At 38.4% G+C, this 27,851-nt stretch overlaps 2 protein-coding genes and 1 long non-coding RNA gene across 6 annotated transcripts in view; 1 reads left to right on the top strand and 2 right to left on the bottom strand.

The window, feature by feature from the left end:
- Positions 1 to 978: 978 nt before the first annotated feature.
- LOC117598820 (uncharacterized) lies at positions 979 to 19,409 on the bottom strand. Its single transcript, XM_053239299.1, has 8 exons — positions 18,807 to 19,409; positions 16,889 to 17,224; positions 14,150 to 14,392; positions 13,091 to 13,132; positions 11,862 to 12,185; positions 10,845 to 11,087; positions 2,136 to 2,249; positions 979 to 1,960 (listed from the first exon to the last, which is right to left on the bottom strand). Exons 1-8 carry the CDS (start codon positions 18,859 to 18,861, stop codon positions 1,944 to 1,946), a joined length of 1,374 nt encoding a protein of 457 aa, XP_053095274.1. The 5' UTR covers positions 18,862 to 19,409; the 3' UTR covers positions 979 to 1,943.
- Positions 15,587 to 18,690, top strand: LOC117598824 (uncharacterized). Its single transcript, XR_008303341.1, has 3 exons — positions 15,587 to 16,232; positions 16,945 to 16,986; positions 17,133 to 18,690. It is a non-coding gene; the product is annotated as an uncharacterized LOC117598824 (long non-coding RNA).
- A 612-nt stretch (positions 19,410 to 20,021) lies between the features above and the next one.
- The window catches only part of LOC113527856 (uncharacterized), a 43,360-nt gene continuing 35,530 nt past the window's right edge, over positions 20,022 to 27,851 (bottom strand). For 2 of the 4 annotated variants that reach the window (XM_053239333.1, XM_053239332.1), the window contains exons 4-9: positions 27,388 to 27,723; positions 24,193 to 24,435; positions 23,299 to 23,358; positions 22,688 to 22,729; positions 20,823 to 20,936; positions 20,022 to 20,648 (exon numbers count right to left, since the gene is read on the bottom strand). In XM_053239333.1, coding sequence (XP_053095308.1) covers positions 20,632 to 20,648; positions 20,823 to 20,936; positions 22,688 to 22,729; positions 23,299 to 23,358; positions 24,193 to 24,435; positions 27,388 to 27,723 — 812 coding nt within the window. In that variant the 3' untranslated portion in view covers positions 20,022 to 20,631. The remainder of the gene's footprint in view (positions 20,649 to 20,822; positions 20,937 to 22,687; positions 22,730 to 23,298; positions 23,359 to 24,192; positions 24,436 to 27,387; positions 27,724 to 27,851) is intronic. The other 2 variants (XM_053239334.1, XM_053239335.1) reach the window with 2 other exon arrangements.

Below are 27,851 nucleotides of genomic sequence, written 5' to 3'. Positions count from 1 at the left end.
TTGACAGAAAAAAAGAGATGGACAGAATGCAACAATGAGCATTTTCTGAAGTTACAGTAGATATGTGGCTGTGTGTTTAGCCGGTCCATTGAAGAAAAATCTTCCTAGTTTATCCATAGACTTGATCAATAAACAGCTCTCTGTTGCTGAGTGAAATGTGTTTCTTTATTAAAGTAAAATATTTCAATGTGCAGCGTCTAGCTCCCTTGACTTATAAGTGAGAACTCGTCACTTGTGCAGTCAGCACCACTGTGGTTTGGTTATCTTTTCTGAGAAAATACTTTTCTCACTCATACTTACATGATCTATAAACATCTCACAACAGTCAGGATCGTTTTGGGCTTATTACAATCACAGAAGCTGGATTGTCATATAGGACCATGGTATCTGATGTCATATCACTGTTTATGTCTATACTAGAAAGGAAATTGATATTGTCTGAGGTAACCAGGGACAGATTAGTTAATCCTCTTAATTCTTAGTCTGTTGTCTCTAATAAAATGTTGCCACTATGATAAACTCCCCCATTGGACAACTGTAAATTAACAGCATGAGTGAATAGATCAGTTTTTCTTTTCCGCTGTATTTCATGTTTATGTGACACACAGTGATATGGGCATATTGTATAATGGATTTATTTACACGTCTACAATTATGATATTGTGACATATGTTAATATAATGTGATACAGGCTGTACCTGTCATTATAATAGACAGTTTAATCCTGCACAATCACACACTTTACTTTCTTTTCTTCTAATTTATTCCCAGTAAATATGTATTACAAATAAACTCAGTTTAAATTGCAAGTGAGTGATATCTTGATGTGTTAATTATAAATCAGTCCTAACTCTATATATACACAGTTGAGGTCAAAAGTTTACATTCCCCTTTCAGAATCTGCAAAATGTTAATTATTTTACCAAAATAAGAGGGATCATACAAAATGCATGCTATTGTTTATTTAGTGCTGACCTGAATAAGATATTTCACATAAAAGATGTTTACATATAGTCAACAAGAGAAAATAATAGTTGAATTTATAAAAATGACCCCGTTCAAAAGTTTACATACCCTTGATTCTTAATACTGTGTTGTTACCTGAATGATCCACAGCTGTGTTTTTTTGTTTAGTGATAGTTGTTCATGAGTCCCTTGTTTGTCCTGAACAGTTAAACTGCCTGCTGTTCTTCATAAAAATCCTTCAGGTCCCACAAATTCTTTGGTTTTCCAGCATTTTTGGGTATTTGAACCCTTTCCAACAATGACTGTGTGATTTTGAGATCTTTTCAAACTGAGGACAACTGAGGGACTCATATGCAGCTATTACAGAAGGTTCAAACGCTCACTGATGCTCCAGAAGGAAAAACCATGCATTAAGAGCCGGGGGGTGAAAACTTTTTGAATTTGAAGATCAGGGTAAATTTAACTTATTTTGTCTTCTGGGAAACATGTAACTATCTTCCGTAGCCTCTGAAGGGCAGTACTAAATGAAAAAATATGATATTTAGGCAAGATAAGAAAAATGTACACATCTCCATTCTGTTCAAAAGTTTTTTTTTTCAGGAAACAAAAAGCAACAGCTCAGAACAGACATTTTTCAACCTCCACACATAAACTTAGATTTATATTTATAAAAGAGTCTACAAAAATGATTTCTACAAAAGCATGATTGGAACAGCAGCATTTAAGCATTGCAATATTTTAGAATATTAAAAAATAAAGCTTAAGAGAAACAACTCTAAAAAGTAGCACTTGGTTCATCAAGGAATCATGAGGCTGGTTTAGTTTTTGAAAAGAAGACGTGGATTGAGGAATAAAATTTGTTTTCTATGTTACCCATCTGTTATTTATGCTTATACATTTCTGGTGGTTCACCGTGGATGGATTGCTGGCATGGAGGAGAGCAATGGTGGACTGCTTCTTCTGTTCCTAATCTAGGTTTACAGTGTGTCCTGATCTGTGGAAGAAAATGTCACTCAGGTGATTACTACAATTTACATCACCATGAAAGCTTTAGACATTACATTTTCTAGCTGCTCATGTTCTTCTCTCTATACTTTTTGACATATACACTTGAATATGGACTCTGGTAATGTGCACATTTTCCATGATAGTAAGTATTAAAGGCTTACTCTCAGTTATTTTCTGTTTCCTGTAGATTCTGGTGTAGATATAAAACGTTCCCAATAACAGTGACAGAAGGATGATGAATTCACAGAGCCACACAGACACAAACACCATGAAACCTGAGAGAGAGAGAGAGAGAGAGAGAGAGAGAGAGAGAGAGAGAGAGAGAGAGAGACAGAGAGAGAGAGACAGAGAGAGAGAGACAGAGAGAGAGAGACAGAGAGAGAGAGAGAGACTTTGACTTTTACAATCCTTTATTTTACACAAGTCACAGTTTACACAGTAAGATCAGAGTGACTCAATAAATAAGTAAATATTCTTAAAAAAGGCATTTAAATAAATTAGGATAAACATAACAGTGAACAGTTTGAGTATGTAGTTGTGATGTTTCTATCGGTCTAATGCTGGTGTAAAACAAAGTTCTTTCTCAACTACAGAGCACAGAGCCTCCTCACAACACCACATTGCTTTAAACATCTTCAAATCCCCCATACTCTTAAAAAAATTAAAATCAATCAGAATTCTTGATTTAATTAGTCTGGAGAAAATTCTTATGGTATCACAGTCTGTGTTTTGTGCCATTTTGTTTTTTCTGCTCAGGTATATTGCCATTTTGGCCTGACCAAAGATAAAATTAATCAGCTGACACTTAAACCTGTTTCTCCTGACAAATTTAAAACCAAGAATAAAAATCTGAAAAGTAAAATCCACATAAAATGACCTTAAAATGCTTTATAAAACCACAAAAAAGACTGCAATCTGGAGCAGTATATAAAAGCATGAAAAACAGTTTCCTTCTGTGAACAAAATGGACATTCCTGTGTGACCTCAGGGTTTAAAATAGGGATAAAAGAATTCACAGAGACAATACATTGTCCTCCATTGCAGGTCAGCAACTTTTTTGGTTAATGGTGGTTTGTACAGTGCCCTCCACTCTGGTTTAATATCATCATTAAAACATTAAATCATTAAAGTTCACTTCGCCCTAGTGTGTCCACCCTCCCATTCACTTTTTTCTTGTTTAAAACTTTCACACAAGCCCTGTACAGCAGTTTACGCGACACCGTTTCAATGTTCATTTTTCCATCACCCCTGCACTCCTGGAGGGGACGCGCACACCCGTCTAGGCCTGGGGCGATGCTCAGCTGGGGAAAGGGCTCTTCCTCTGCAGGGCCGAGCTCACTGGTTTCATAGTCCATCAGCTGTACATGCTCCTCTGATGTTAGCGTGGACCTCCAGTGATGTAAGAGCTTGTTGACCACATGCTGGGGCCGCAGTCCCATACGAGCCGCCAAGTCCTCTGCCCGTGCTAGGTCTGTCCCTTTGATGTTCACCAGCTGCCGGAGTGTCACGATCCCCAAGGAGACCAGAACCCTGGACAGTGTAGGGCCGGCCACACTAGAAATGTCCAAGTGCCCACCGTACACCAGGGACTCTTCCAGCAGCCAGTGTAATGTTCTGCACCCTTATTTTGTTTTTGAAAAAAGTCCAAATTTTAAAAAGCTCACGATAAAAATCTGGTAATCCAGCCATATCCAGCATACTTGTGTCCATTAAAAACTTGTTCGGTCCATGCCCAGTCCCCCTACCATGCGCAACAGTCCGTAGGCCCCTGCTCTCCATACTAGTTTCCTGGGTCCAGTGAGGAGTCTCTGAATGAACTGGAGACGAAAGGCTGCAATTCTGCTGGCCAACTGGACCAGCCCCTGCTCCCCCCCTCCTCCTTGGGCAGATGGAGAACACTCTGCGGAATCCATTGTAAACCATCCCAGAAGAAGTCCACTAGCAGGGCCTGGATGTTTGCCAGCAGGTTTGGTGGCGGTGCCACAGGGATGATGCCACTACGTTGATTATGACCAGTGTCCGTCCCCTGTAGGACATCTTAGGGACCAGCCACTTCCACCTGCTCAATCTGCCCTTTACAGATGTTCAACCACACCCTCCTAGTTTTTATTTAAGAACTCAGTGCTGCCTAGATAAACTCCTAGATATTTAAAATCACCCTTTTTACACATCAAGCCTCCTGGTAATGTAGGCTGCCCCCCACCCCACTCACCAACTAAAATAGTTTCGCTTTTGGCTCAGTTGACCTTAGCAGAGGATAAAATCTCAAAGTCTTGTAAAATATCAATTAAAATATTCACATTTATCTGTGCTCCTACCATTACGACCAGATCATCTGCATATGCTGAAAGACAGGGAGGAGCAGTGGAGTGAGGTACATTAAAGCCAGAGAGCTGACTTCTCAGTTTACACAAGAGGGGTTCAATTGCTAGAGTATACAGCATACCTGACAGGGAACAGCCTTGTCTAATGCCTCTGTACACTCTAAAAGGGGCACCTAAACCACCATTAACCTTCAGTACACTCTCAATTTCACTAATCTAGCCATGGGGGTCACAGTCCAGTGACTTCTGTGCCAGTCCCAAGCCTGGATAAATAGAGAGGGTTGCGTCAGGAAGGGCATCCGGCGTAAAACATTGCCAAATTTAATCATGCGAATCGTCAGTACTCTGAATTTCATACCGGATCGGTCGAGGCCCGGGTTAACAACGACCGCCATCGGCGCCGGTGACCTACAGGGCGCCGGTGGAAATTGGGCTACTGTTGGTCGAAGAAGTAGAGGAGGGAGGAGAGTGTGTAGACAGAGAGAGAAGAGGAAAGGTAAGAGTGTAGGACTGAGAATAGGAACTCTGAATGTTGGGACTATGACAGGGAAAGGTAGAGAGCTGGCTGATATGATGGAGAGAAGGAAGATGGATATACTGTGTGTACAGGAGACCAGGTGGAAGAGTAGCAAGGCTCATAGTATAGGAGCAGGATTCAAGCTGTTTTATTATGGTGTGGATAGTAAGAGAAATTCGGTAGGTGTGGTCTTGAAGGAGGAGTTTGGGAGGAATTTTTCTTGGAGGTGAAGAGAGTGTCAGACAGGGTGATGAGTCTGAAGTTAGAGATTGAAGGGGTGATGTTGAATGTTGTTAGTGGTTATGCCCCACAGGTAGGTTGTGAGTTAGAGGAGAAAGAGAGATTCTGGAGTGCATTAGATGAGGTGATAGAGAGTATTCCCACGGGTGAGAGAGTGGTGATAGGAGCAGATTTTAATGGACATGTGGGTGAGTAGAACACAGGTGATGAGGAGGTGATGGGCAAGTTTGGAGTTAAGGAAAGGAACCTTGAAGGACAGATGGTAGTGGACTTTGCTAAGAGGATGGACATGGCTGTGGTTAACACTTATTTTCAGAAGAGGGAGGAGCATGGAGTGACTTAAAACAGTGGAGGTAGGAGCACACAGGTACACTACATCCTAAGTAGAAGAGGCAATCTGAAAGAGATTAGTGACTGTAAAGTGGTAGGATTCAATTCAATTCAATTCAATTCAATTCAATTTCAATTCATTTTTATTTGTATAGCGCTTTTTACAAAGGTCATTGTCTCAAAGCAGCTTTACACAAACAAAAGTAAAGTGAAGTGTGTGTGTGTGCCGTCTCTGATGAGCAAGCAGGGCGACGGTGGCAAGGAAAAACTCCCTGAGATGGAATGACTTTGATGGTCTGTATGCAGAAGAGGTCAAAGATAGAGATAGAGAAGAAAACCAAGTGGTGGAAGCTGAGAAAGGAGGAATGGTGTGAGGACTTTAGACAGCAGTTGAGGCAGGCTCTGGGTGGTCAGGTAGTGCTGCCAGATGACTGGGAAACTACAGCAGAAGTGATCAGGGTGACAGGAAGACAGGTGCTGGGTGTGTCATCTGGAAAGAGGACAGAAGATAAGGAGACTTGGTGGTGGAATGAGGAAGTTCAGGATAGTATCCAGAGGAAGAGGTTAGCCAAGAAGAAGTGGGACGTGGACAGGACTGAGGAGAGTAGACAGGAATACAAGGAGTTACAGCGCAGAGTGAAGAGGGAGGTGTCTAAGGCCAAGCAGGAGGCATATGATGAGTTGTACACTAGGTTAGACACTAGAGAAAGACAGACGGACTTGTACAGGTTAGCTAGGCAGAGGGACCGAGATGGGAAGGATGTGCAGCAAGTTAAGAGTTATTAAGGATAGAGATGGAAGGGTGCTCACAAGTGAGGAGAGTGTACAGAGGAGATGGAAGGAGTACTTTGAAGAGCTGATGAATGAGGAAAATGAGAGGGAAAAAAAAGAGTAGAAGGGGTGACCTCTGTGGAACAGAAAGTAGATAAGATTAGAAAGGATGAAGTGAGGAATGCGTTGAAGAGGATGAAAAGTGGAAAGGCAGTTGGTCCTGACAACATCCCGGTGGAGGTCTGGAAGTGTCTAGGAGAGGCAGCAGTGGAATTTTTAACTAGTTTGTTTAACAGGGTTTTAGAGAGTGAGAAGATGCCTGAGGAATGGAGAAGTAGTGTATTAGTGCCGATCTTTAAGAATAAGGGTGACGTGCAGAGTTGCAGCAACTATAGGGGGATAAAGTTGATGAGCCATACAATGAAGCTATGGGAAAGAGTAGTGGAAGCTAGGTTAAGGAAGGTAGTGGAAATTTGTGAGCAGCAGTATGGCTTCATGCCCAGAAAGAGCACAACAGATGCAATTTTTGCTCTGAGAATTTTGATGGAGAAGTATAGGGATGGTCAGAGGGAGTTGCACTGTGTGTTTGTAGACTTGGAGAAAGCGTACGACAGGGTGCCAAGAGAAGAGCTGTGGTACTGTATGAGGAAGTCAGGAGTAGCAGAGAAGTATGTCAGAGTGGTGCAGGACATGTATGAGAGGAGCAGGACAGTGGTGAAATGTGCTGTAGGTCAGACAGAGGAGTTCAAAGTGGAGGTGGGACTGCATCAGGGATCGGCTCTGAGCCCCTTCCTGTTTGCTATGGTGATGGACCAGTTGTCAGAGGAGGTCAGACAGGAGTCTCCTTGCACAATGATGTTTGCGGATGACATTGTGATCTGTAGTGAGAGCAGGGAGCAGGTGGAGGAAAACCTGGAGAGGTGGAGGTTTGCACTGGAGAGAAGAGGAATGAAAGTCAGTCGTAGTAAGACTGAGTACATGTGTGTGAATGAAAGGGAGGGAAGTGGAACAGTAAGATTACAGGGTGAAGAGGTGAAGAAGGTACAGGAGTTTAAGAACTTGGGGTCAACAGTCCAGAGTAATGGAGAGTGTGGGAAAGAGGTAAAGAAGCGAGTGCAGGCAGGTTGGAATGGGTGGAGAAAGGTGTCGGGAGTTCTGTGTGATAGAAAAATATCAGCGAGAATCAAGGGGAAGGTGTACAAGACAGTGGTGAGACCAGCCATGCAGTATGGTTTAGAGACAGTGGCACTGAGGAAGAGACAGGAGTCAGAGCTAGAGGTAGCAGAGCTGAAGATGTTGAGGTTCTCTTTGGGAGTGACAAGGTTGGACAGGATTAGGAACGAGTACATCAGGGGAACAGCTCATGTTGGAAGTTTGGGGGACAAAGTTAGGGAGGCCAGATTAAGATGGTTTGGACATGTTCAGAAGAGGCAGAGTGAGTATGTTGGTAGGAGAATGTTGGGCATGGAGCTGCCAGTCAGGAGGCAAAGAGGAAGGCCAAAGAGGAGGTATATGGAGGTAATAAATGAAAATATGAAGCTAGTGGGTGCAAGTGTTGAGGATGCAGAAGATAGGGAGAGGTGGAGAGTGATGATTCGCTGTGGCGACCCCTGAAGGGAAAAGCCGAAAGAAGAAAGAAAGAAGACACTCAATTTCACTGTACAAAGTCTTGATCATGGCTATAAAACCTGGGTTGAACCCAAAGGTTTCCAGCACCTTCCACAAGTATTCGTGTTCAACCCGGCCAAAAGCCTTTTCCTGATCTAGAAAAATGAGACCAGTCCTTAAGCCCAATAGCCTGGAGACGTCCAAAAAGTCACAAATTAGATATACATTGTCAAATATAGACCTGCCAGGCACACAGTACGTCTGGTCATGGTGAATAATCTGCTCCGTTACCTTCTTCAGACTTGAGTCTAATGCTTTTGAGAGCAACTTGCAGTCAGTGCATAGCAGTGAGACTGGGTGCCAGTTCTTCAGGTATGTCAGGTCTCCTGTTTTGGCAGTAGGGTCAGGACGGCCCTCCTGCAGCTCAGCGGGAGCTTACCCCTCTTCACACTGTCCTGTATGACTTCTAGCACATCCTGCCCTATTACTGCCCAGAAGGTTTTGTAGAACTCTACAGGGAGACCATCTATGCCCGGCGCCCATCCATTCTCCATACCCTGGAGAGCCTCATGGAGCTCTCCCAGTGTCAGCTCCCTGTCTAGTTCTCTTGCAGCTTGCTCTGACAGTTTCGGCAAGTTCTTCAGAAAGCTTTCCTTCACAATCTGTACCCTTGACCGCTCACTGCTGTACAGCTTCAAGTAGAAGCTGGCTGTTCTCCTGCGAATTTCAGTGGGCTCTGATAAGAGATCCCCCGATTCTGTTCGCACAGCATGTATGAGTCTTTTCTGTCCATTTTTTTGCTCTAAACCAAAGAAGAACTTAGAAGGAGCATCCATTAGCGTATTTTAAAGCGTGAGCGGACCAGTGCCCCCTGTGCTGTATTGCCTAACGGGTCATTCATTGTGGCTTTTTTACTCTTGAGCGCTTCAATATGCCCTCGATCTCCTGTGGTCTCCAAAGACTGAAGTTCCACTATTCCAGTCACCAGAGGTTTCAGAGATCTGACAATGTCTCTTGTGACATTAAGAGTGTACTGTTGACAAAATATTTTAATTTGTATTTTAGCTACATCCCACCACTGCTGTATAGTACTAAAAGCCACCTACTCTGATTTAAAAACGTTCCAAAAATAAAGAGAGTCTCTAAAATTAGTGTCTTCTAAAAGTGCGGTGTTAAAGTTCCAGTAAGCACTCCTAGGTTTTACATTTTTTTTCTCTATTTCTAAAAGCTTTACTTTGATAATCAATTTCTTCAGTCGAAAAAGTTCTACATCAATAAAAGCTCCTTGTCTTCTAAAATGTTTGACATCACGAACAAACTTCTAAGATCTGGGAAATACTCCTCTACTGCAACATTTTTCTGCCATTTGGTGATTCTTGAATGTTTTCAGAACGGTATAAAACTGATAGCTGTTCTTCTTGAGAACCAAAATTAAAAACAGAGTCTGACATGTAGTCCTCACTATCTGACTCTCTTTCTTCTGCCTTCATGTCTTTCCTGGCCTGCTTGTTCCCCTGTCCCTTTCCTTGTTTTTTCCTCTTATTTGGCACTTTAAAAGTGGGCTCATCCCCCGTCTCCCCTGACCCCCTGCACTGGTGTAGTGACCGGTGTTTCCAAGCAATGGCGCTGCACTCCTGTACCTGCCTCTGGTACTGCAGCAGCTCCAGGGCTCTCAGCAACCGGCCGAGCTGCGGCCGCAGAGGGAACGGCCCCAGCAGGTTCAGCTGCATCCTGCCCCGGCCGCTCAGAAACACTGGGGTCACTCTGTCTCTCAGGACAGGCACGGACAAGATGACCTGTTTTACCACATTTGAAGCACTTCATGTCCACATCAGAAGTGACAAATATACTGTAGTCAAATCCATCAATATTAAATTTAAACACCAGATTTAGTTCATCTACACCATCCTTAAGAATCATGAAAACCATTCTCCTAAAAGACACTAGGTGTCTAACCAGTGGGGACTTACAGCCAAGGGGGATTTTCTTTATGGGGGAGACCAGCCGTCCGGAACTGAGGGGAGAAACCATTCCAAGCTCGTTATCAATCACGATACCATGCTGAACTAGCTTACTTGCCCTTACATCATTCAAAAAAACTACTTCTGAACTGTTCATGCGGGAGGCAGAGACAATGTTCTCCTGCCCCACCACATCTCCAACCACTAAACAGCAGTCGTCTACACTCGCCCCGCACACCACACGCACACCGTGTCGGCGAGTCAAACTTTCACACAACCGCGCGTTTGGAGCCACCATGCTCCCGTAATGCACTACTCTCACACAAACACACGCACACACACACACACACACAATACAACCAAACTACTGACTTACACACTCGCTCACACAACAACTGTTATTAATCCGAGATGTTATACGGAAAAAAATTGCACGAACTGCCGAAAAAAATGGCAAGACGCCATCCGCTCTCACACGCTCTACACGCCACACTCACACACACTTCCATCGCACATGCGCAGAGAGAGAGCGCGCGAGAGAGAGAAAGTCTATGTCTGTGTTTTGTTACCCTGCCACAAGTTCACGTTGGTATCCTTATTTAGTACCCTAAATTAAAGCACCGTGACTCCGACCAGCCAGTTACTAAAGTTTCTGTAAATGCATCAGCAAGTGACACATGATCATGTTAATGAATATGTGTATTTCTTTGTCCCGCACGCTTCATATGTGACCTCTCGCTCTTGCCCACATGAAAGTAAAAAGTGTCCCTCAGGACACCAGTCCCAATGTGCATTTCTTGTCTCAACCAAATGCCGGGTGAATATTTCTAGGAATATTAAAAAAGAAATAATCAACACACACCTCTTATAGGTATATGTATCTGTTTAGAATATATGATATGTTCCTTTTTGAATCATCCTACTATGAACAATGCATTGTTGTGGATAATGTTTTTTAGGCCACAAGCCTCAATAAACCATATCTGCATTTACAACTTTTTGTGTATTATTATTAGAACTCTAACTTAATTTTCATTTGTTACTATTAGGAAAATTTCTGTTTCTGTTTCTATTTCTTTCAGTTTCTTCAAATCATTGATTAAAAACAGAAAGAATTACCGGGACATGGGTGGAGTTCAATGGTGTTACGGACACGGCTGACATGGTTTTCTACATGGCAGGTGATGTTTCCATGATGGTTTTTATCGAGCAGCAAGGTGCTGTTTGCATCCTCCAGCTGAGTGATTGTGTTTAAATCAGCAGTCCAGGTGAAGCGGAGGTTGTCTCCATCAGCAGAACAGTGTGCTTTAGTGACATCGAAAGACAAACAGCCGTACCACACTTTCACTGAGGACACCGCGGCTGCAGATTAGAGATAAACACCCCAAGTTAAATTACTATGGTGGCCCGTAAGCACTAAACACTTTAACAAACCAGAAATGCAACCGCAAATTAGAAAATGCAACAGCAAAACCAAAAACATAACAGCAAAAAAGAAAAAAAGTTCACATCTCAGAAAAGGAACTCCTTATTGAACATCACATGCTTGGTGATGAGTGAACATGGTGTGTGACTATCACAATGGAAAAGAATTGCACCTTTTCGGCCTGCTATTTAGTTAGCCTAGTAAAAATGATTTAATGACAAGTTACTTATGTTATAGTGAGGAGAAATGCTTTCTTCTGAATAACTGATCATACATCCCTGAAAAGCTTCTTTCCTGATGTATGTGTGGATTTATGTTTTTAAATTTATTTGAACACATAAATGTACATGTAAAAAAAATCCAATAAAAAATATTTATGAGAATATCAACAATCAAGTGGTGAAGATTAATTCTGATATGTGTTTTGTTTTTTTTTTTGTCTTTTGTTATTTTTTTAAATAAAAGTATTCAGTTGTAGTACCTTGCCTTGAATGGGCTTTACAAAGATATAAAAAGTTTGGCCTTTGTTTGTAGTAGAAGTAGTAAAAATGTTCTCCCTTACTTTGATGAACATTGGCATAGATGTCCTTCTATACAAGTAAAACTTGTAAAATGTGTTAGAGTATAGAATGAATGGTCATATTTTGTACATTTATGAAATAACTTGTAAAAGTTGTAGTGTGATGTGATTAGAAGTTGTGTGGTCCTACCTTCAATGTTTAGCTGGAGAATATAAATCTCGTTTGCATCAGTGGTGTCTAAAGTGTATGTTCCAGAGTCGCTCCTCTCTGCACTGGTTAGTATCATAGTTTTATTATCATTAACAAACTGCCATCTTGGGGGATTTGGTTTTGGTGGGTTACTTTGGGTTTTTCTATATCTTAAAATTAAACGAGAGGTAGATGTCTTGTCTGTGATCTTTAGGTCAAACCCATCCTCCAGGGGCATTGGCAGGTGCAGTCGTTGTCCCAGAGCTACATAACACTGATTACTCTCAGTAAATCTACAGACAACTGGATCCTTGAACAGCAAACCTGCAGAGGAAGAAAATACAAGATCATTGTCTCATTATTCCGACACACTGAACCACACGTCTGAGCCACTTATAGGACACTGTTTTGTTACAGGAGATCTGGATTCGGTACTGTAGTACAGTTTTCAGTAAAGAACTGAACATGGAAAAAAGTGTACATATTTGGATATAATCACAAGGAAGCAACTTAAACTTTGTGTGTATTTATCTTCTCCAAATTGATTATTTACCTTTTTCATTTTAAAAATGGCATTAAAAATGTATAACAGCAGAAGTGTTTTCTTGATTAAACAATTAATAGATTAATAATTGATATTTCAACAAACGGTTTTGTAAGTCTTTCTCTGAAGGTTGTGTTCACAGTGAAATGAACATTTTAATTCCAACATCATCGATTAAGTGGCTCTACAAATATGCCAAATCTAGCAACAAGTTCACTAAGTTGGCTCCACTGCTACACAGCTTCATGGCTTTCACTTTTTGGAAATGTGTCATTCCCCAAATGAAATAGAAATTTTGATTGCTTCTGCCTCTGGCTCTGCCTATCTTTCAGTTTATGCCTATAGGTCAGTGCTCCGAGCAGTTAGGCAGAGTTTTTTTTGTTGTTGTTTGTCTTTTTAATAAAATCAGCTGGACCAGTGCTTGTTTGTGTTCTCACAGCATTTCTCAACTGTTACAGATCCCTGTCTGTGTTTGGTTACCTTTGTTCAAATTGGTATCGTGAGTAAAAAACATTCACTTGGGAGTACTTAGTGTCTACTATAATATTAGTGCTCTGTTTAACTGTTTTAAAAGCACTGCCATTTTTGATGTATTTTGGTCAAAATGTAATCGTTAGTTTCAGGGAGAAAATTAGTACATACAAACAAATAAAGACAAAAAAAAATAAGGAACTGAGAGACTCACCATCATTAGACAGTGTGGAAGTGACTACTGCAGTAGTAGGTCCTGAAGAATAAAATAAAATATACAGTATATATAATATATAGATAACTTTCTTCTTACAGAAAGTTATCTTTGGTCATGGCACAACAAACTAACTATTTATGTATTTGCACAATACTCTAACTATAATTTCTAGAAATTGAAGAACACATAAAGAATGAAAGAATAGCTCAATTTATAACTTGTAAATATTGGCGAGAAGAGCATTTAAAAATAAAATAAAAAATAAAACTATACACTTAATATTTTATTTTCAGGTACTGCATAATGTCATGCCTTTTGAACACACAACCATTTTATAATTAGGTGTGTCCTGGCTTTTGACATGTGCTGTATTTATTTTATTTGTTGGTAAATCTGTTTTTCTCTCCCTTCTTCAAAGACATACTGTATACGAGAAATATCATTGAATTACAATGCATACATACATAGATGCAAACACTGTTAATATTGTTTTATTTGACTTTTTTTTAGAAGGTTTGCCAGAAAGGTTCACAGGACATCAGGTTGAGACTAGAGGAGTGAATCTGGACTGGACTAACCCACGGGACACAAGAAAGATTTACTTTCACGCAGTCACAAGCAAGAGGTCCGATATGATGTTTGCAGGACAAAACAAAGACGCTGCGTGATGCATTTATAATTCATTCATGTATCTTTAGTAACTGCCTGGTCAGGGTCAGGATGGTTTAAATTAGTTTTCTAGTTGTTTATATTGGGAAATAGAGCCGACTCAATTCACTGGAAATGATCACAGGTGGATACAAACAAAAATATTAATTGTGCAAGCAGGATTTTTTTAAGTACTGCATACTCTATTTGCAGTGATGTAGCTGAGGTTGAGGAACTATCAGAGCCAGAATTTATACACTGCTACCATGTGTTTAGGGACTGAGCTTAACTTTCATTCATTCATTCTCAGTAAGTTTTACTAGGTATTTGGATGTTTTGTCTCTGTATTCACAAATTGCTGCATTGTTTTTTGTTTGTCTAATCATTATTTTAAAAAGACAGACTCACCAGGACATGGGTGGAGTTCAGTGGTATTGTAGTTATAGCTGACATGATTTTCTACACGGCAGGTGACTTTTCCATGATGATCTTTATTCAGTGTGAGAGTGCTGATCCCATTCTCCAGTTGAGGGAGTGTGTTTAAATCAGGAGTCCAGTTGAAGCGGAGGTTGTCTCCATCAGCCGAACAGTACACTTTCATGACTCCAGGGGACAAACAGCTGTACGACAATTTCACTGAGGACACCTCAGCTGCAGATTAGAGATAAACAAATTTACTATGGATGCCTGTAAGTACTAAACACATTATCAAACCAAAAATGCATTCATGAAAGATGACCTACATTCATGAAATTTTACATGTTCATTCCTTTCCTTAATTAAAAGGATATTATAGAGGATTTTCCCAAAATATTGATTATTCTTAGGATTATGATAGATTTTTTAAAATGGCTTAAAATATTTTTTATAACAAGGCATGGCATTTTCTTGATTAAACAATAAATAAATTATTTTCAACAAATAAAAATTAACAAGTCTTTAATAAACATTTCTGTAAAAGACTTTCTCTTGAGAGCTTATTCACAGTCAAATAAAGACTTAAATTCTAACAATGTCAAAAGCCTCATTTTTTAAGTACATACATTTCCACATAGTTTATTAGATGAAACCACATTTGCATATGTAACCCCTTTTTGGCCCTTCCCAGAAACCTCTCGTAAAGTACCAATGGCTGAAGTCTAACCCAGTGTCACATTTACATATATAGCTTCCCACAAGGAAATCTCTGGGTCCCCAGCTTGTGATGGTGAAATGTGCTGGATGTTAAAGAATATAAATACAGAGTCTATGTACAGCTAAAATGACACACACTACCCATAGAAACAAAATAATAAAAAATACCCAATTTATTTAATACAGCACAAATAAAGTATAAATCCACCCTTCAGTTATGTTTATTCTTCTATTCCCCATTATGCTGAATACTTTACCCACTATAAAAAAAAAACCTGAAAAATAAATACACAACACATTATTTATAACACCAAAACAACCTTCAAGTTTCAGTAGTAATTCTCACCCCTATGGACAATGCAGGAATGGAGAGGAAAAGTTCAAACCCCAATCAGGTAGGAGTCTGTCTGGAAATGTTCACAGTTTAACCTCAGTGGTTAACTTGGAAATATTGAGAAGACAAATTCAACCAAACTCTCATGCGAAATAGTTCTTATCCTGTTCCAGCGCTGGTGACCTCGTTGGGGCCCATATGACAGGAAAATCCTTGGAAATACGGCGGCAACAAAAATATCACCAAGTGCTCACTCGGTCCCGTTCTCCAATATGTAGTCACTGGTGGAATTTGCCATAAGACCTGTCAATCAGCTCCTTATTGAACTCTCCCCCATGGGAAACCCATCAGTTCCTTATTGAACTCTCCCCCATGGGAAACCCAATCAGGTCCTTATTGAACTCTCCCCCATGGGAAACCCAATCAGCTCCATAATCTCTCCTTTATTTTCCTGCATGTCCAATAGCATATATTAATAAACCTATTAATTATTAATTACAATATTTTAAACAATAAACATTTTACAAAAAAAACACTGAAAATAGCAGACTTGCCATATTCACTTTCAACAGGACCCTACACATAAATAAGAGACTGTAGAATTGTTCCGTCCTGTAATATTGTGGGAGGTTTGTCTTTTGCTATCTGCCTTGTTTTGACTGTTACCACTTTTAGATCCTGTGATTGGACATGCGACCGGTCGATCTTCCCTGTGAACGTGATGACGACACCCATCTGTGAACCAATAAGGCACCCTCAGTCTACTATAAGGAAATGACGCAAGACGAGAGAGCGCGTTTTTGCTTTGTTGATAGCTCTCGCTTGTTTATTACTGAATCAGCGATTATGATTTGTTAGTTGATCTTGAGTTATTTCTGATCGCTCCCTTTACTCTACATGTTGTATTTGCTCGTCTCTGATTTGACTCTGGCTGTTTGCCTGATTGTGTTGTGATGTGATTCCCTTTCTCTCTTCAAGTGTTGATGGCTGGATTTATCTCTTGACTCATAGTGTTGAGACGAGGTTAGTATGTCACGTGACCTACACAAAGCAACATGTAGAATATCGCTTGTAGGAAAAACACTAGGACAGGAGCGGGAGCTAATGCTTGTATTTATGTTTTGTTAGTGAGCGTAGTTAGTTGGCGTTTACGCTGAAGATTTGTTTTTGTTTTCTTTTTCTTTGTTTAGATTAGCGTTGAATTGGTTGCAGTTAGTTTGTGTTTTGTTTTATTAATTTCTTTGCTTTCAGCTCCGCTCACGTCTCACACTGTTGTTGTTTTTTTAATGTATATAACTTTGTAAATATCATCTTCCTTACTCTTTGACGTTTCTATCGTCACTGTAAATATGAAAAGCAATCGAGTGTTTTGATGGACCTAATTCCTCACTAAAGTTTTTCTGATCAGCATTCTCGGTTTCTGTTTGATTCATTACTCCACACATCTCATCCCCTTTAGTAACAGACAGCCTCCCCGATTCTCAAAACATCTTTCATTCTTTTTCATTCATTTATTCTTGGTGTTGACTTCCTACATCCCTAGACGCTAATGTTAACAACAACAACAGCCAAACAGGAAGTCGCAACAAGAATGAAGGGATATATTTTATATATTTATCAAATAACTTGTAAATGTTGTAGTGTGCTGTGTGATGTGATTAGAAGTTGTGTGGTCCTACCTTCAGTGTTTAGCTGGAGAGTATAATTGTCTTTAAGAGTCCCGTTTGCATCAAAGGTGTGTAAAGTGTATGTTCCAGAGTCATTCCTCTCTGCACTGGTTAGTATCATAGTTTTACTCTCATTAACAAACTGCCATCTTGGGGGATTTGGTTTTGGTGGGTTACTTTGGATTTTTCTATATCTTATAATTAAATGACGGGTAGATGTCTTGTCTGTGATCTTTAGCTCTAACTTTTCCTCCAGGGGCATTGGCAGGTGCAGTCGTTGTCCCAGAGCTACATAACACTGATTACTCTCATTAAATCTACAGACAACAGGATCCTGAACCAGCAAACCTGCAGAGGAAGAAAAAAATCAGGAACATTCTTAAAATTTTACACACTGATATTATTACACACCTCTTTATCCTCTAATAAATGACACTCCATTATTACAGGAGAGCTGGATTTAGTACTGTGCTACAGTTTTCAATAAAGAAATGAAAGTGGGGAAAAGTGAACATATTTGGGGAAAATTACTAATCACTAAGCATCCTAAAATTTTTGTGTGTGTGTGTGTGTGTGTGTTCTCCAATTGATTATTTACTTTTTGATTTTATTTGGAAAAATGGCAGCACAGGTGATTAAATGATAAATAAATGAAATCTCAACTAACTGTTGTGTAACTCTTTATCTGAAGATTGTGTTCACAATGAAATAAGCATTTTTTTCCCCAACATCATCCTAAAGACACTTTTTGATTATATACAAAGTATGCAAAATGACACATTTGAAATAGATGAAACATACATTGGCATAAATAATGCACATAAAAAAATCCAATGAAAAATACATATTGCTTTTTGTAGAGTCATATTGTAGTAGCATATTGCATTTAAGTATTGTGATATGATTTTTGTCTTTAACTAGTTCCACCACACTTCATATGAGTTTATGGTTATTCATGGTTTTTTTTCAGCTGTTTATCTAGCTCCAGTTATAAACAGTCAGGACCTAGCTGACCGCTTACTGGTTAAAAATTCACACCCACATTTTTATTAAAACAGTTATAAGACTGAAGTTGTCATTATTTACAGGAATACTTGTTTTTGAGTTATTAAGGTTTGGGATAAGCAAATCAGGAGATGTCTAAAAACAATGTCATCATAACTTCTATGTTTGCTAATGAGAGAACACCTTTTAACATTAAACTAAAAGTTTTAAAGGATGTCATCGATGTGTCTGTGCTTAGTGAAAAATCATTTGCATAAATAAATGCAGATAAAAAATCAAGTAAAATTGTTTTGTAAGAATATCAGCAAAACATTCGCCTGTAGTATCTTTCCTTAAATGAAAATTTTATTAACTCAGGTTTTTGCACTTTTAAAGCAAAACTACTGTTGTGCTGGTGGTGTTTTAGCGAAAATATATTGTGTTAGTAAAAGTATATTGTGATACATACAGTATTGCATATTGTAGAATCATACTGTAGTAGCATATTGTGTTTAAGTACTGTGATAAGATATTTTTGTCAGATCACCCATCGTTAAATTGCACTGTGAAAACTTGCTTTACACTCCTTTAAAGCTGCATGTTAACACTGATGATAGAAAAGAAAAGCAGTAGGCCAATTCTGCATGTCAACATGCCATTTTAAAATATATATTAGACCATTTAGTGCCAGGGGAAGTCCTGTTTTTCTTAGGTTTTATGGGTTATTTTTCTACAACATCATTTCATTGATGAAGGCATTCACAAAAAAAAAAAAAACAAAAAAAAAAACTTTTTTTGTACTTTTGAAGTGCAGGAATTGTTCATTAAAAGACAACCCTTTTACTGACATCTGATCTCACTTGTTTAAGTCTCATTTGTCTTTCCATAAAGCATAAACTGTACATACAAATAAATAAATTGTGCATTTTGAGAAGATAAAACCTACCCATGGCAGCTTGTGTGAAAATCCACAGGATTCCAAAGGTGGCCTGTATTCTCATTTTATCCAGAGAACAGTCCTCTCTCTGTACTTGCTAGAGATCTTGGTCGTGAGTGATGAGCAAATACAATAGCGAAATGAAGCAGCTATTGCAGCACTACAGCACTAATAATGCTTTACTGAGAAATAGAGGAAGTTCCATAGTTATTTTTATAGCCATTCACTTCCTGTACTCTAAGTTACTGGACAGAAAGAAAGAGATGGACAGAATGCAACAATGAGCATTTTCTGTAGTTACAGTAGATATGTGGCTGTGTGTTTAGCCGGTCCATTGAAGAAAAATCTTCCTAGTTTATCCATAGAGTTGATCAATAAACAGCTCTCTGTTGCTGAGTGAAATGTGTTTCTTTATTAATGTAAAATATTTCAATGTGCAGCGCCTAGCCCCCTTGACTTGTAAGTGAGAACTCGTCACTTGTGCAGTCAGCACCACTGTGGTTTGGTTATCTTTTCTGAGAAAATATTTTTATCACTCATACTTACATGATCTATAAACATCTCACAACACTCAGGTCGTTTTTGGGCTCATTATATTCACAGAAGCTGGATTGTCATATAGGACCATGGTATCTGATGTCATATCACTGTTTATGTCTATACTAGAAAGGAAATTGATATTATCTGAGGTAACCAGGGACAGATTAGTTAATCCTGTTAATTCTTAGGCTGTTGTCTCTAATAAAATGTTTCCACTATGATAAACTCCCCCACTGGACGACTATAAATTAACAGCACGAGTGAATAGATCAGGTTTTCTTTTCCACTGTATTTCATGTTTGTGTGGCACACAGTGATATGGTCATTTTGTATAATGGATTTATTTACACATATCTACAGTTATGATATTGTGACATATGTTAATATTATCTGATACAGGCGCTACCTGTCATTATAATAGACAGTTTAATCCTGCACAATCACACACTTTACTTTCTTTTCTTCTAATGTATTCCCAGTAAATATGTATTACAAATAAACTCAGTTTAAATTGCAAGTGAATCACACCTTGATGTGCTAATTATAAATCAGTCCTAACTCTATACATATACTCTATACAGTTTTAGCAGTACACACACGAACACGTAGATCAGCCAATCAGAAAGAAAAATACTGACACCGGACGACACTATTTGTTCTTTATTGCTTTATAATGCTTTTTTTTTTATATTCTTTGTACTTGCCCCTGTACATGGAAAGCTTTATGGACGCTGATTTCTGGAATGTGTCTGGATTTCACACATGGATCCTCTAAATACTGCCAAGTCTCCAGTGTCACAAAACTCATCACATAATGTCTTGAGTGGACTGATTTAATAACAGAAGTGAATAATGAACTTAATCATTATTAAGAGTCATCCATAAATAAGAACTGGATCATGTTTGTTTTAGGTAACAAAAAGCAACAGCTCACAACAGACATTTTTTCAACCTCCACACATATAAATATAAATCTAAGTTTAAGTGTAAGAGTCTACAAAAATGATTTTTACAAAAGCATGACTTTAACAGCAGCATTTAAGCATTGCAGTATTTTAGAATATTAAAAAATAAAGCTAAAGAGAAACAACTCTAAAAAGTAGCACTTGGTTCATCAAGGAATCACCAGGCTGGTATAGTTTTTGAAAAGAAGATGTGGATTGAGGAATAAAATTTGTTTTCTCTGTTACCCATCTGTTATTTATGCTTATACATTTCTGGTGGTTCAGGGTGGATGGGTTGCTGGCATGGAGGAGAGCAATCGTGGACTGCTTCTTCTGTTCCTAATCTAGGTTTACAGAGCTTCCTGATCTGTGGAAGGAAATGTCACTCAGGTGATCACTACATTTACATCACCATGAAAGCTTTAGACATTACATTTTCTAGCTGCTCATGTTCTTCTCTCTTTACTTTCTGACATATACACTTGAATATGGACTCTGGTAATGTGCACATGTTCCATGATAGTAAGTATTAAAGGCTTACTCTCAGTTATTTTCTGTTTCCTGTAGATTCTGGTGTGGATACAGAACGCTCCAACTAACAGTGACAGAAGGATGATGACTTCACAGAGCCACACATACACAAACACCATGAAACCTGAGAGAGAGAGAGAGAGAGAGAGAGTCCGTGTCTGTTTTTTTCTTGCCCTGTCACAAGTTCATGTTGAGTAAAACACATTCACACATTAGTAATAAAACACATTCGTGTCTGCTATATAATGTTACTGCTCTATTTTACTGTATCTAGAAGCACTGCAATCAGGAATTTAAGACAAAAAGAAGTTTTGAGGAGAAGTATCCTAGATATTTGCTGTGTTTTGGTCAGTAAGTAATCATTAGTCCCAGGGAGAGAATTAGCACATACAGGCACTGCAGAAATAGAAGAAAAAAAAATCATCTTATTAAACAGATTATCTAGTGAAACACCGCACTAGAAACTGCTGATATTGAATTCTTCTATAAGTAGGTGTGTTCTAGCGCTTGACTTTTGCTGTATTTATTTTAATTTTTTGTCTTTCTATCTCTCCCTTCTTCAAACACATATGCTAGGGATGTGACCAAATACATTATTCTAAATGAACGGAACAAACATGTTCTAAACAGATACAAATCCAGATACAAATAGGAAGCACACTTTTCCTTTTTATTTGATTTATTTTTTAGAATTTAGAATAAAAGGTTCACATCTAGTTGAGACGAGAGAAGGGAATCTGGACTGGGATCCGACGAGATTCAGCAAAAAAGTAGTTTACTTTCATTTGTTCCATATAAATAAACTAGTACCCTAAATTAAAGCACTGTGACTCTGACCAGCCAGTTACTGAAGTTTCTGTAAATGCATCATGTAGTGCCACATGATCATGTTAATGAATGTGTTTATTTCTTTGAAATACATCTTTGAAATGTTATGAGCTACATAACACTGATTACTCTCAGTAAATCTACAGACAACAGGATCCTGAAACAGCAAACGTGCAGAGAAAGGAAATACTTTGAAATAATTGTCTCATTATTCTGACACAGTGAACCACACCTCTGATCCACTTACAGGACACTGTTTTGTTACAGGAGATCTGGATTCAGTACTCTGGTACAGTTTTCAGTAAAGAACTGAACATGGAAAAAAGCGTACATATTTGGTAATCATCACAAAGAAGCAACTTTGTGTGTATTTATCTTCTCCAAATTGATTATTTACCTTTTTTATTTTAAAAAATGGCATTAAATGTATAACAGCACAAGTGTTTTCTTGATTAAACAATTCATAGATTGATAATTGATATTTCAACAAACGGTTTTGTAAGTCTTTCTCTGAAGGTTGTGTTCACAGTGAAATGAACATTTTAATTCCAACTTCATCAACTAAGTGGCTCTACAAATATGCCAAATCTAGTGACAAGTTCACCAAGTTGGTTCCACTGCTACACAGCTTCACGGCTTTCACTATTTGGAAATGTGTCATTCCCCAAATGAAATAGAAATTTTGATTGCTTCTGCCTCTAGCTCTGCCTATCTTTCGGTTTAGGCCTAGTGTAGTTAGGTAGGGTTTTTTTTTTTTTTTTAAAATAAAATCAGCTGGAACAGTGCTTGTTTGTGTTCTCACAGCATTTCTCGACTGTTACAGATCCCTGTCTGTGTTTGGTTACCTTTGTTCCAGTTGGTATCATGAGTAAAACACATTCACTTGGGAGTACTTAGAGTGTGCTATATTATATGTCTGTTTAATTGTTTTAAAAGCACTGCCATTTTTGATGTGTTTTGGTCAATACGTAATCGTTAGTCTCAGGGAGAAAATTAGTACATACAAACACAAAGACAAAAAAAAAATTAAGGAACTGAGAGACTCACCATCATTAGACAGTGTGGAAGTGACTACTGCAGTAGTAGGTCCTGAAGAATAAAATAAAATATACAGTATATATAATATATAGATAACTTTCTTCTTACAGAAAGTCATCTTTGGTCATGGCACAACAAACTAACTATTTATGTATTTACACAATACTATAACTATAATTTCTAGAAATTCAAGAACACACAAAGATGAAGGAATAGCTCTTCATATACTTACATATACTTGTAAATATTGTCAAGAAGAGCATTTAAAATGAAGTTGCGTGGCATCGCAATACTTTGAAATGTAGTGGGTCAAATGCCAGCTTGGCCCTGTTGTTTCAGTGGCCTTGTTCACTGATTATCCTCTTAGTCTCTTTCTAGTCTTGTTTGTCTTCTCACAGCATTTCTGAGCTCTTACACGTCCCTGTCTGTGTTTTATTTCCCTGCCATCACTTCAATTTAGTATCATGAGTAAAACCCATTTATATGGGAGTATTTAGTGTATGCTATAATATTACTGCTGTATTTAATTATTTTTAGAAGCACTGTCATGTTGCTGTGTTTTATTCAGTAGGACATTAGCACAAACAGACATATAAAAATGCAGGAACTGAGAACTTTACCATCAGCAGGAACTTTGCCATTAGTAAACTGTGCAAGAAATGATGCTGAAGTTGTAGATTCTGAAAAATAAAATAAAAACTATGCTTAATATTTTATTTCCAGGTACTGCATAATGTCATTGCCTTTTGAACACAGAACTATTTTATAACTAGGTGTGTCCTGGCTTTTGACAGGTGCTGTATTTATTTATTTTATTTGTTGGTAAATCTGTTTTTCTCTCCCTTCTTCAAAGACTTACTGTATACGAGAAGTGTCATTGAATTACAATGCATACAGATGCAAACACTGTTAATATTGTTTTATTTGACTTTTTTTTAGAAGGCTTGCCAGAAAGGTTCACAGGACATCAGGTTGAGACTAGAGGAGTGAATCTGGACTGGACTAAGCCACGGGACACAAGAAAGTTTGCAAGATTTACTTTCATGCAGTCACGAGCAAGAGGTCTGATATGAAGTTTGCAGGACAAAACAAAGACGCTGCGTGATGCATTTATAATTCATTCATGTATCTTTAGTAACTGCCTGGTCAGGGTCAGGAGGGTTTAAATTAGTTCATACCATCCGGTACAAAAAAATACTAATTGTGCAAGCAGGATTTTTTTTTTTTTTTAAGTAGCACATACTCTAGGTGCATGCGTAATTGAGACAAATTATGAACTTGAGTGATGTAGCTGAGGTTGAGGAACTATCAGAGCCAGAATTTATACACTGCTTCGATTTCTGCCTCTAGCTATTTGTGTGTTTAGGGACTGAGTTATCTTTCAATTAATTCATTTACTCATTTATTCGTTCTCAGTAAGTTTTACTAGGTATTTGGCTGTTTTGTCTCTGTATTCACAAATTGCTGCATTGTTTTTTGTTTGTCTAATCATTATTTTAAAAAGACAGACTCACCAGGACATGGGTGGAGTTCAGTGGTATTGTTGTTATAGCTGACATGATTTTCTACACGGCAGGTGACGTTTCCATGATGATCTTTATTCAGTATGAGAGCGCTGTTCCCATTCTCCAGTTGAGGGAGTGTGTTTAAATCAGAAGTCCAGTTGAAGCGGAGGTTGTCTCCATCAGCAGAACAGTACACTTTCATGACTCCAGGGGACAAGCAGCTGAACGACAATTTCACTGAGGACACCTCAGCTGCAGATTAGAGATAAACAAATTTACTATGGATGCCTGTAAGTACTAAACACATTATCAAACCAAAAATGCATTCATGAAAGATGACCTGCATTCATGAAAGATGACCTACATTCATGAAATTTTACATGTTCATTCCTCTCCTTAATTAAAAGGATATTATAGAGGATTTCCCAAAAATATTGATTATTCTTAGGATTATGATAGATTTTAAAAAATGGCTTAAAATATTTTTTATAACAAGGCACGGCATTTTCTTGATTAAACAATAAATAAATTATTTTCAACAAATAAAAATTAACAAGTCTTTAATAAACATTTCTGTAAAAGACTTTCTCTTGAGAGCTTCTTCACAGTCAAATAAAGACTTAAATTCTAACAATGTCAAAAGCCTCATTTTTTAAGTACATACATTTCCACATAGTTTATTAGATGAAACCACATTTGCATATGTAACCCCTTTTTGGCCCTTCCCAGAAACCTCTGGTAAAGTACCAATGGGTGAAGTCTAACCCAGTATCACATTTACATATATAGCTTCCCACAAGGAAATCTCTGGGTCCCCAGCTTGTGATGGTGAAATGTGCTTGATGTTAAAGAATATAAATACAGAGTCTATGTACAGCTAAAATGACACACACTACCCATAGAAACAAAATAATAAAAAATACCCAATTTATTTAAATCTAGGCAAACGACCAAATAAACAATCCATCAGTAGATAAGCAATGAAAAGGAAAGAAACAAATAAAATAAAGGAAACAGTTAGCTTAGCAACATAACCCTGTTTATTAATACAGCACAAATAAAGTATAAATCCACCCTTCAGTTATGTTTATTCTTCTATTTCTCCATTATGCTGAATACTTTACCCACTATAAAAAAAAACTCCTGAAAAATAAATACACAACACATTATTTAACACCAAAACAACCTTCAAGTTTCAGTAGTAATTCTCACCCCTATGGACAATGCAGGAATGGAGAGGAAAAGATCAAACCCCAATCAGGTAGGAGTCTGTCTGGAAATGTTCACAGTTTAACCTCAGTGGTTAACTTGGAAATATTGAGAAGACAAATTCAACCAAACTCTCATGTGAAATAGTTCTTATCCTGTTCCAGCGCTGGTGACCTCGTTGGGGCCCATATGACAGGAAAATCCTTGGAAATACGGCAACAAAAATATCACCAAGTGCTCACTCGGTCCCGTTCTCCAATATGTAGTCACTGGTGGAACTCTGAAAAGAAACCTGCTTTGGCTCTTCTCTCCCGAGGACACGATGTGAACCTTCCCCCGCCGTTGAGTTGTTCACTCAGCATCCAACCGGTGGTGAATCAACAGGTGTCTCTAGACCTAACAGCCGACGAGCATGAAAATGGCGTCTGGAGCGGCAACTGTCCACTTTTCTGTTCATGTCACTTTGCTGTTTTCAGAATACGGTACAAACTGTAGCCGGTTAACGGCTCTAAACTTTGTGGGCCAGTACTTATGTAGTTAATCTCCACCAAAGTTTATCAAAGCGCGCTAAACTGTATCCAACATGGCGTCCTCTCTCCTTTTTTCCCGTCTTCCCGCGCTCTCCTTTCTCTTCCCTCCAAACAAGACCTGTCAATCAGGTCCTTATTGAACTCTCCCCCATGGGAAACCCAATCAGGTCCATAATCTCTCCTTTATTTTCCTGCATGTCCAATATTAATAAACCTATTAATTATTAATTACAATATTTTAAACAATAAACATTTTAGAAAAAGAACACAATAATATTCATTCTCATTTATATAACACTACAAAAACACATTTATTAGAAAAAAACACTGAAAATAGCAGACTTGCCATATTCACTTTCAACAGGACCCTACACATAAATAAGAGACTGTAGAATTGTTCCGTCCTGTAATATTGTGGGAGGTTTGTCTTTTGCTATCTGCCTTGTTTTGCCTGTTACCACTTTTAGATCCTGTGATTGGACATGCGACCGGTCGATCTTCCCTGTGAACGTGATGACGACACCCATCTGTGAACCAATAAGGCACCCTCAGTCTACTATAAGGAAATGACGCAAGACGAGAGAGCGCGTTTTTGCTTTGTTGATAGCTCTCGCTTGTTTGTTACTGAATCAGCGATTATGATTTGTTAGTTGATCTTGAGTTATTTCTGATCGCTCCCTTTACTCTACATGTTGTATTTGCTCGTCTCTGATTTGACTCTGGCTGTTTGCCTGATTGTGTTGTGATGTGATTCCCTTTATCTCTTCAAGTGTTGATGGCTGGATTTATCTCTTGACTCATAGTGTTGAGACGAGGTTAGTATGTCACGTGACCCACACAAAGCAACATGTAGAATATCGCTTGTAGGAAAAACACTAGGACAGGAGCGGGAGCTAATGCTTGTATTTATGTTTTGTTAGTGAGCGTAGTTAGTTGGCGTTTACGCTGAAGATTTGTTTTCTTTTTCTTTGTTTAGATTAGCGTTGAATTGGTTGCAGTTAGTTTGTGTTTTGTTTTATTAATTTCTTTGCTTTCAGCTCCGCTCACGTCTCACACTGTTGTTGTTTTTTTAATGTATATAACTTTGTAAATATCATCTTCCTTACTCTTTGACGTTTCTATCGTCACTGTAAATATGAAAAGCAATCGAGTGTTTTGATGGACCTAATTCCTCACTAAAGTTTTTCTGATCAGCATTCTCGGTTTCTGTTTGATTCATTACTCCACACATCTCATCCCCTTTAGTAACAGACAGCCTCCCCGATTCTCAAAACATCTTTCATTCTTTTTCATTCATTTATTCTTGGTGTTGACTTCCTACATCCCTAGACGCTAATGTTAACAACAACAACAGCCAAACAGGAAGTCGCAACAAGAATGAAGGGATATATTTTATATATTTATCAAATAACTTGTAAATGTTGTAGTGTGCTGTGTGATGTGATTAGAAGTTGTGTGGTCCTACCTTCAATGTTTAGCTGGAGAGTATAATTGTCTTTTTTATTCCCGTTTGCATCAAATGTGACTAAAGTGTATGTTCCAGAGTCATTCCTCTCTGCACTGGTTAGTATCATAGTTTTACTCTCATTAACAAACTGCCATCTTGGGGGATTTGGTTTTGGTGGGTTACTTTGGATTTTTCTATATCTTAAAATTAAACGAGAGGTAGATGTCTTGTCTATGATGTTTAGCTCTAACTTTTCCTCCAGGGGCATTGGCAGGTGCAGTCGTTGTCCCAGAGCTACATAACACTGATTACTCTCAGTAAATCTACAGACAACAGGATCCTGAACCAGCAAACCTGCAGAGGAAGAAAAAATCAGGAACATTCTTAAAATTTTACACCCTGATTTTATTACACACCTCTTTATCCTCTAATAAATGAAACTCCATTATTACAGGAGAGCTGGATTTAGTACTGTGCTACAG

Source organism: Pangasianodon hypophthalmus, chromosome 13, assembly GCF_027358585.1.
Source record: "Pangasianodon hypophthalmus isolate fPanHyp1 chromosome 13, fPanHyp1.pri, whole genome shotgun sequence".
Classification (NCBI taxonomy): domain Eukaryota; kingdom Metazoa; phylum Chordata; class Actinopteri; order Siluriformes; family Pangasiidae; genus Pangasianodon; species Pangasianodon hypophthalmus.
Note: the sequence above shows the minus strand (reverse complement) of the source record. Positions and strands in the feature narration are given on the sequence as shown.

What these genes read in the sequence shown, in the direction of transcription:
- LOC117598820 (XM_053239299.1), bottom strand. Translation starts at nt 18,861, where the DNA reads ATGAGAATACAGGCCACCTTTGGAATCCTGTGGATTTTCACACAAGCT. An exon ending in TTTCACACAAGCTGCCATGG is followed by an intron (nt 17,225 to 18,806) that starts GTAGGTTTTATC and finishes CTTCCTCTGCAG; the next exon opens with GTTTGCTGGTTCAGGATCCT. An exon ending in TGAACTCCACCCATGTCCCG is followed by an intron (nt 2,250 to 10,844) that starts GTAATTCTTTCT and finishes TCTCTCTCTCAG; the next exon opens with GTTTCATGGTGTTTGTGTCT.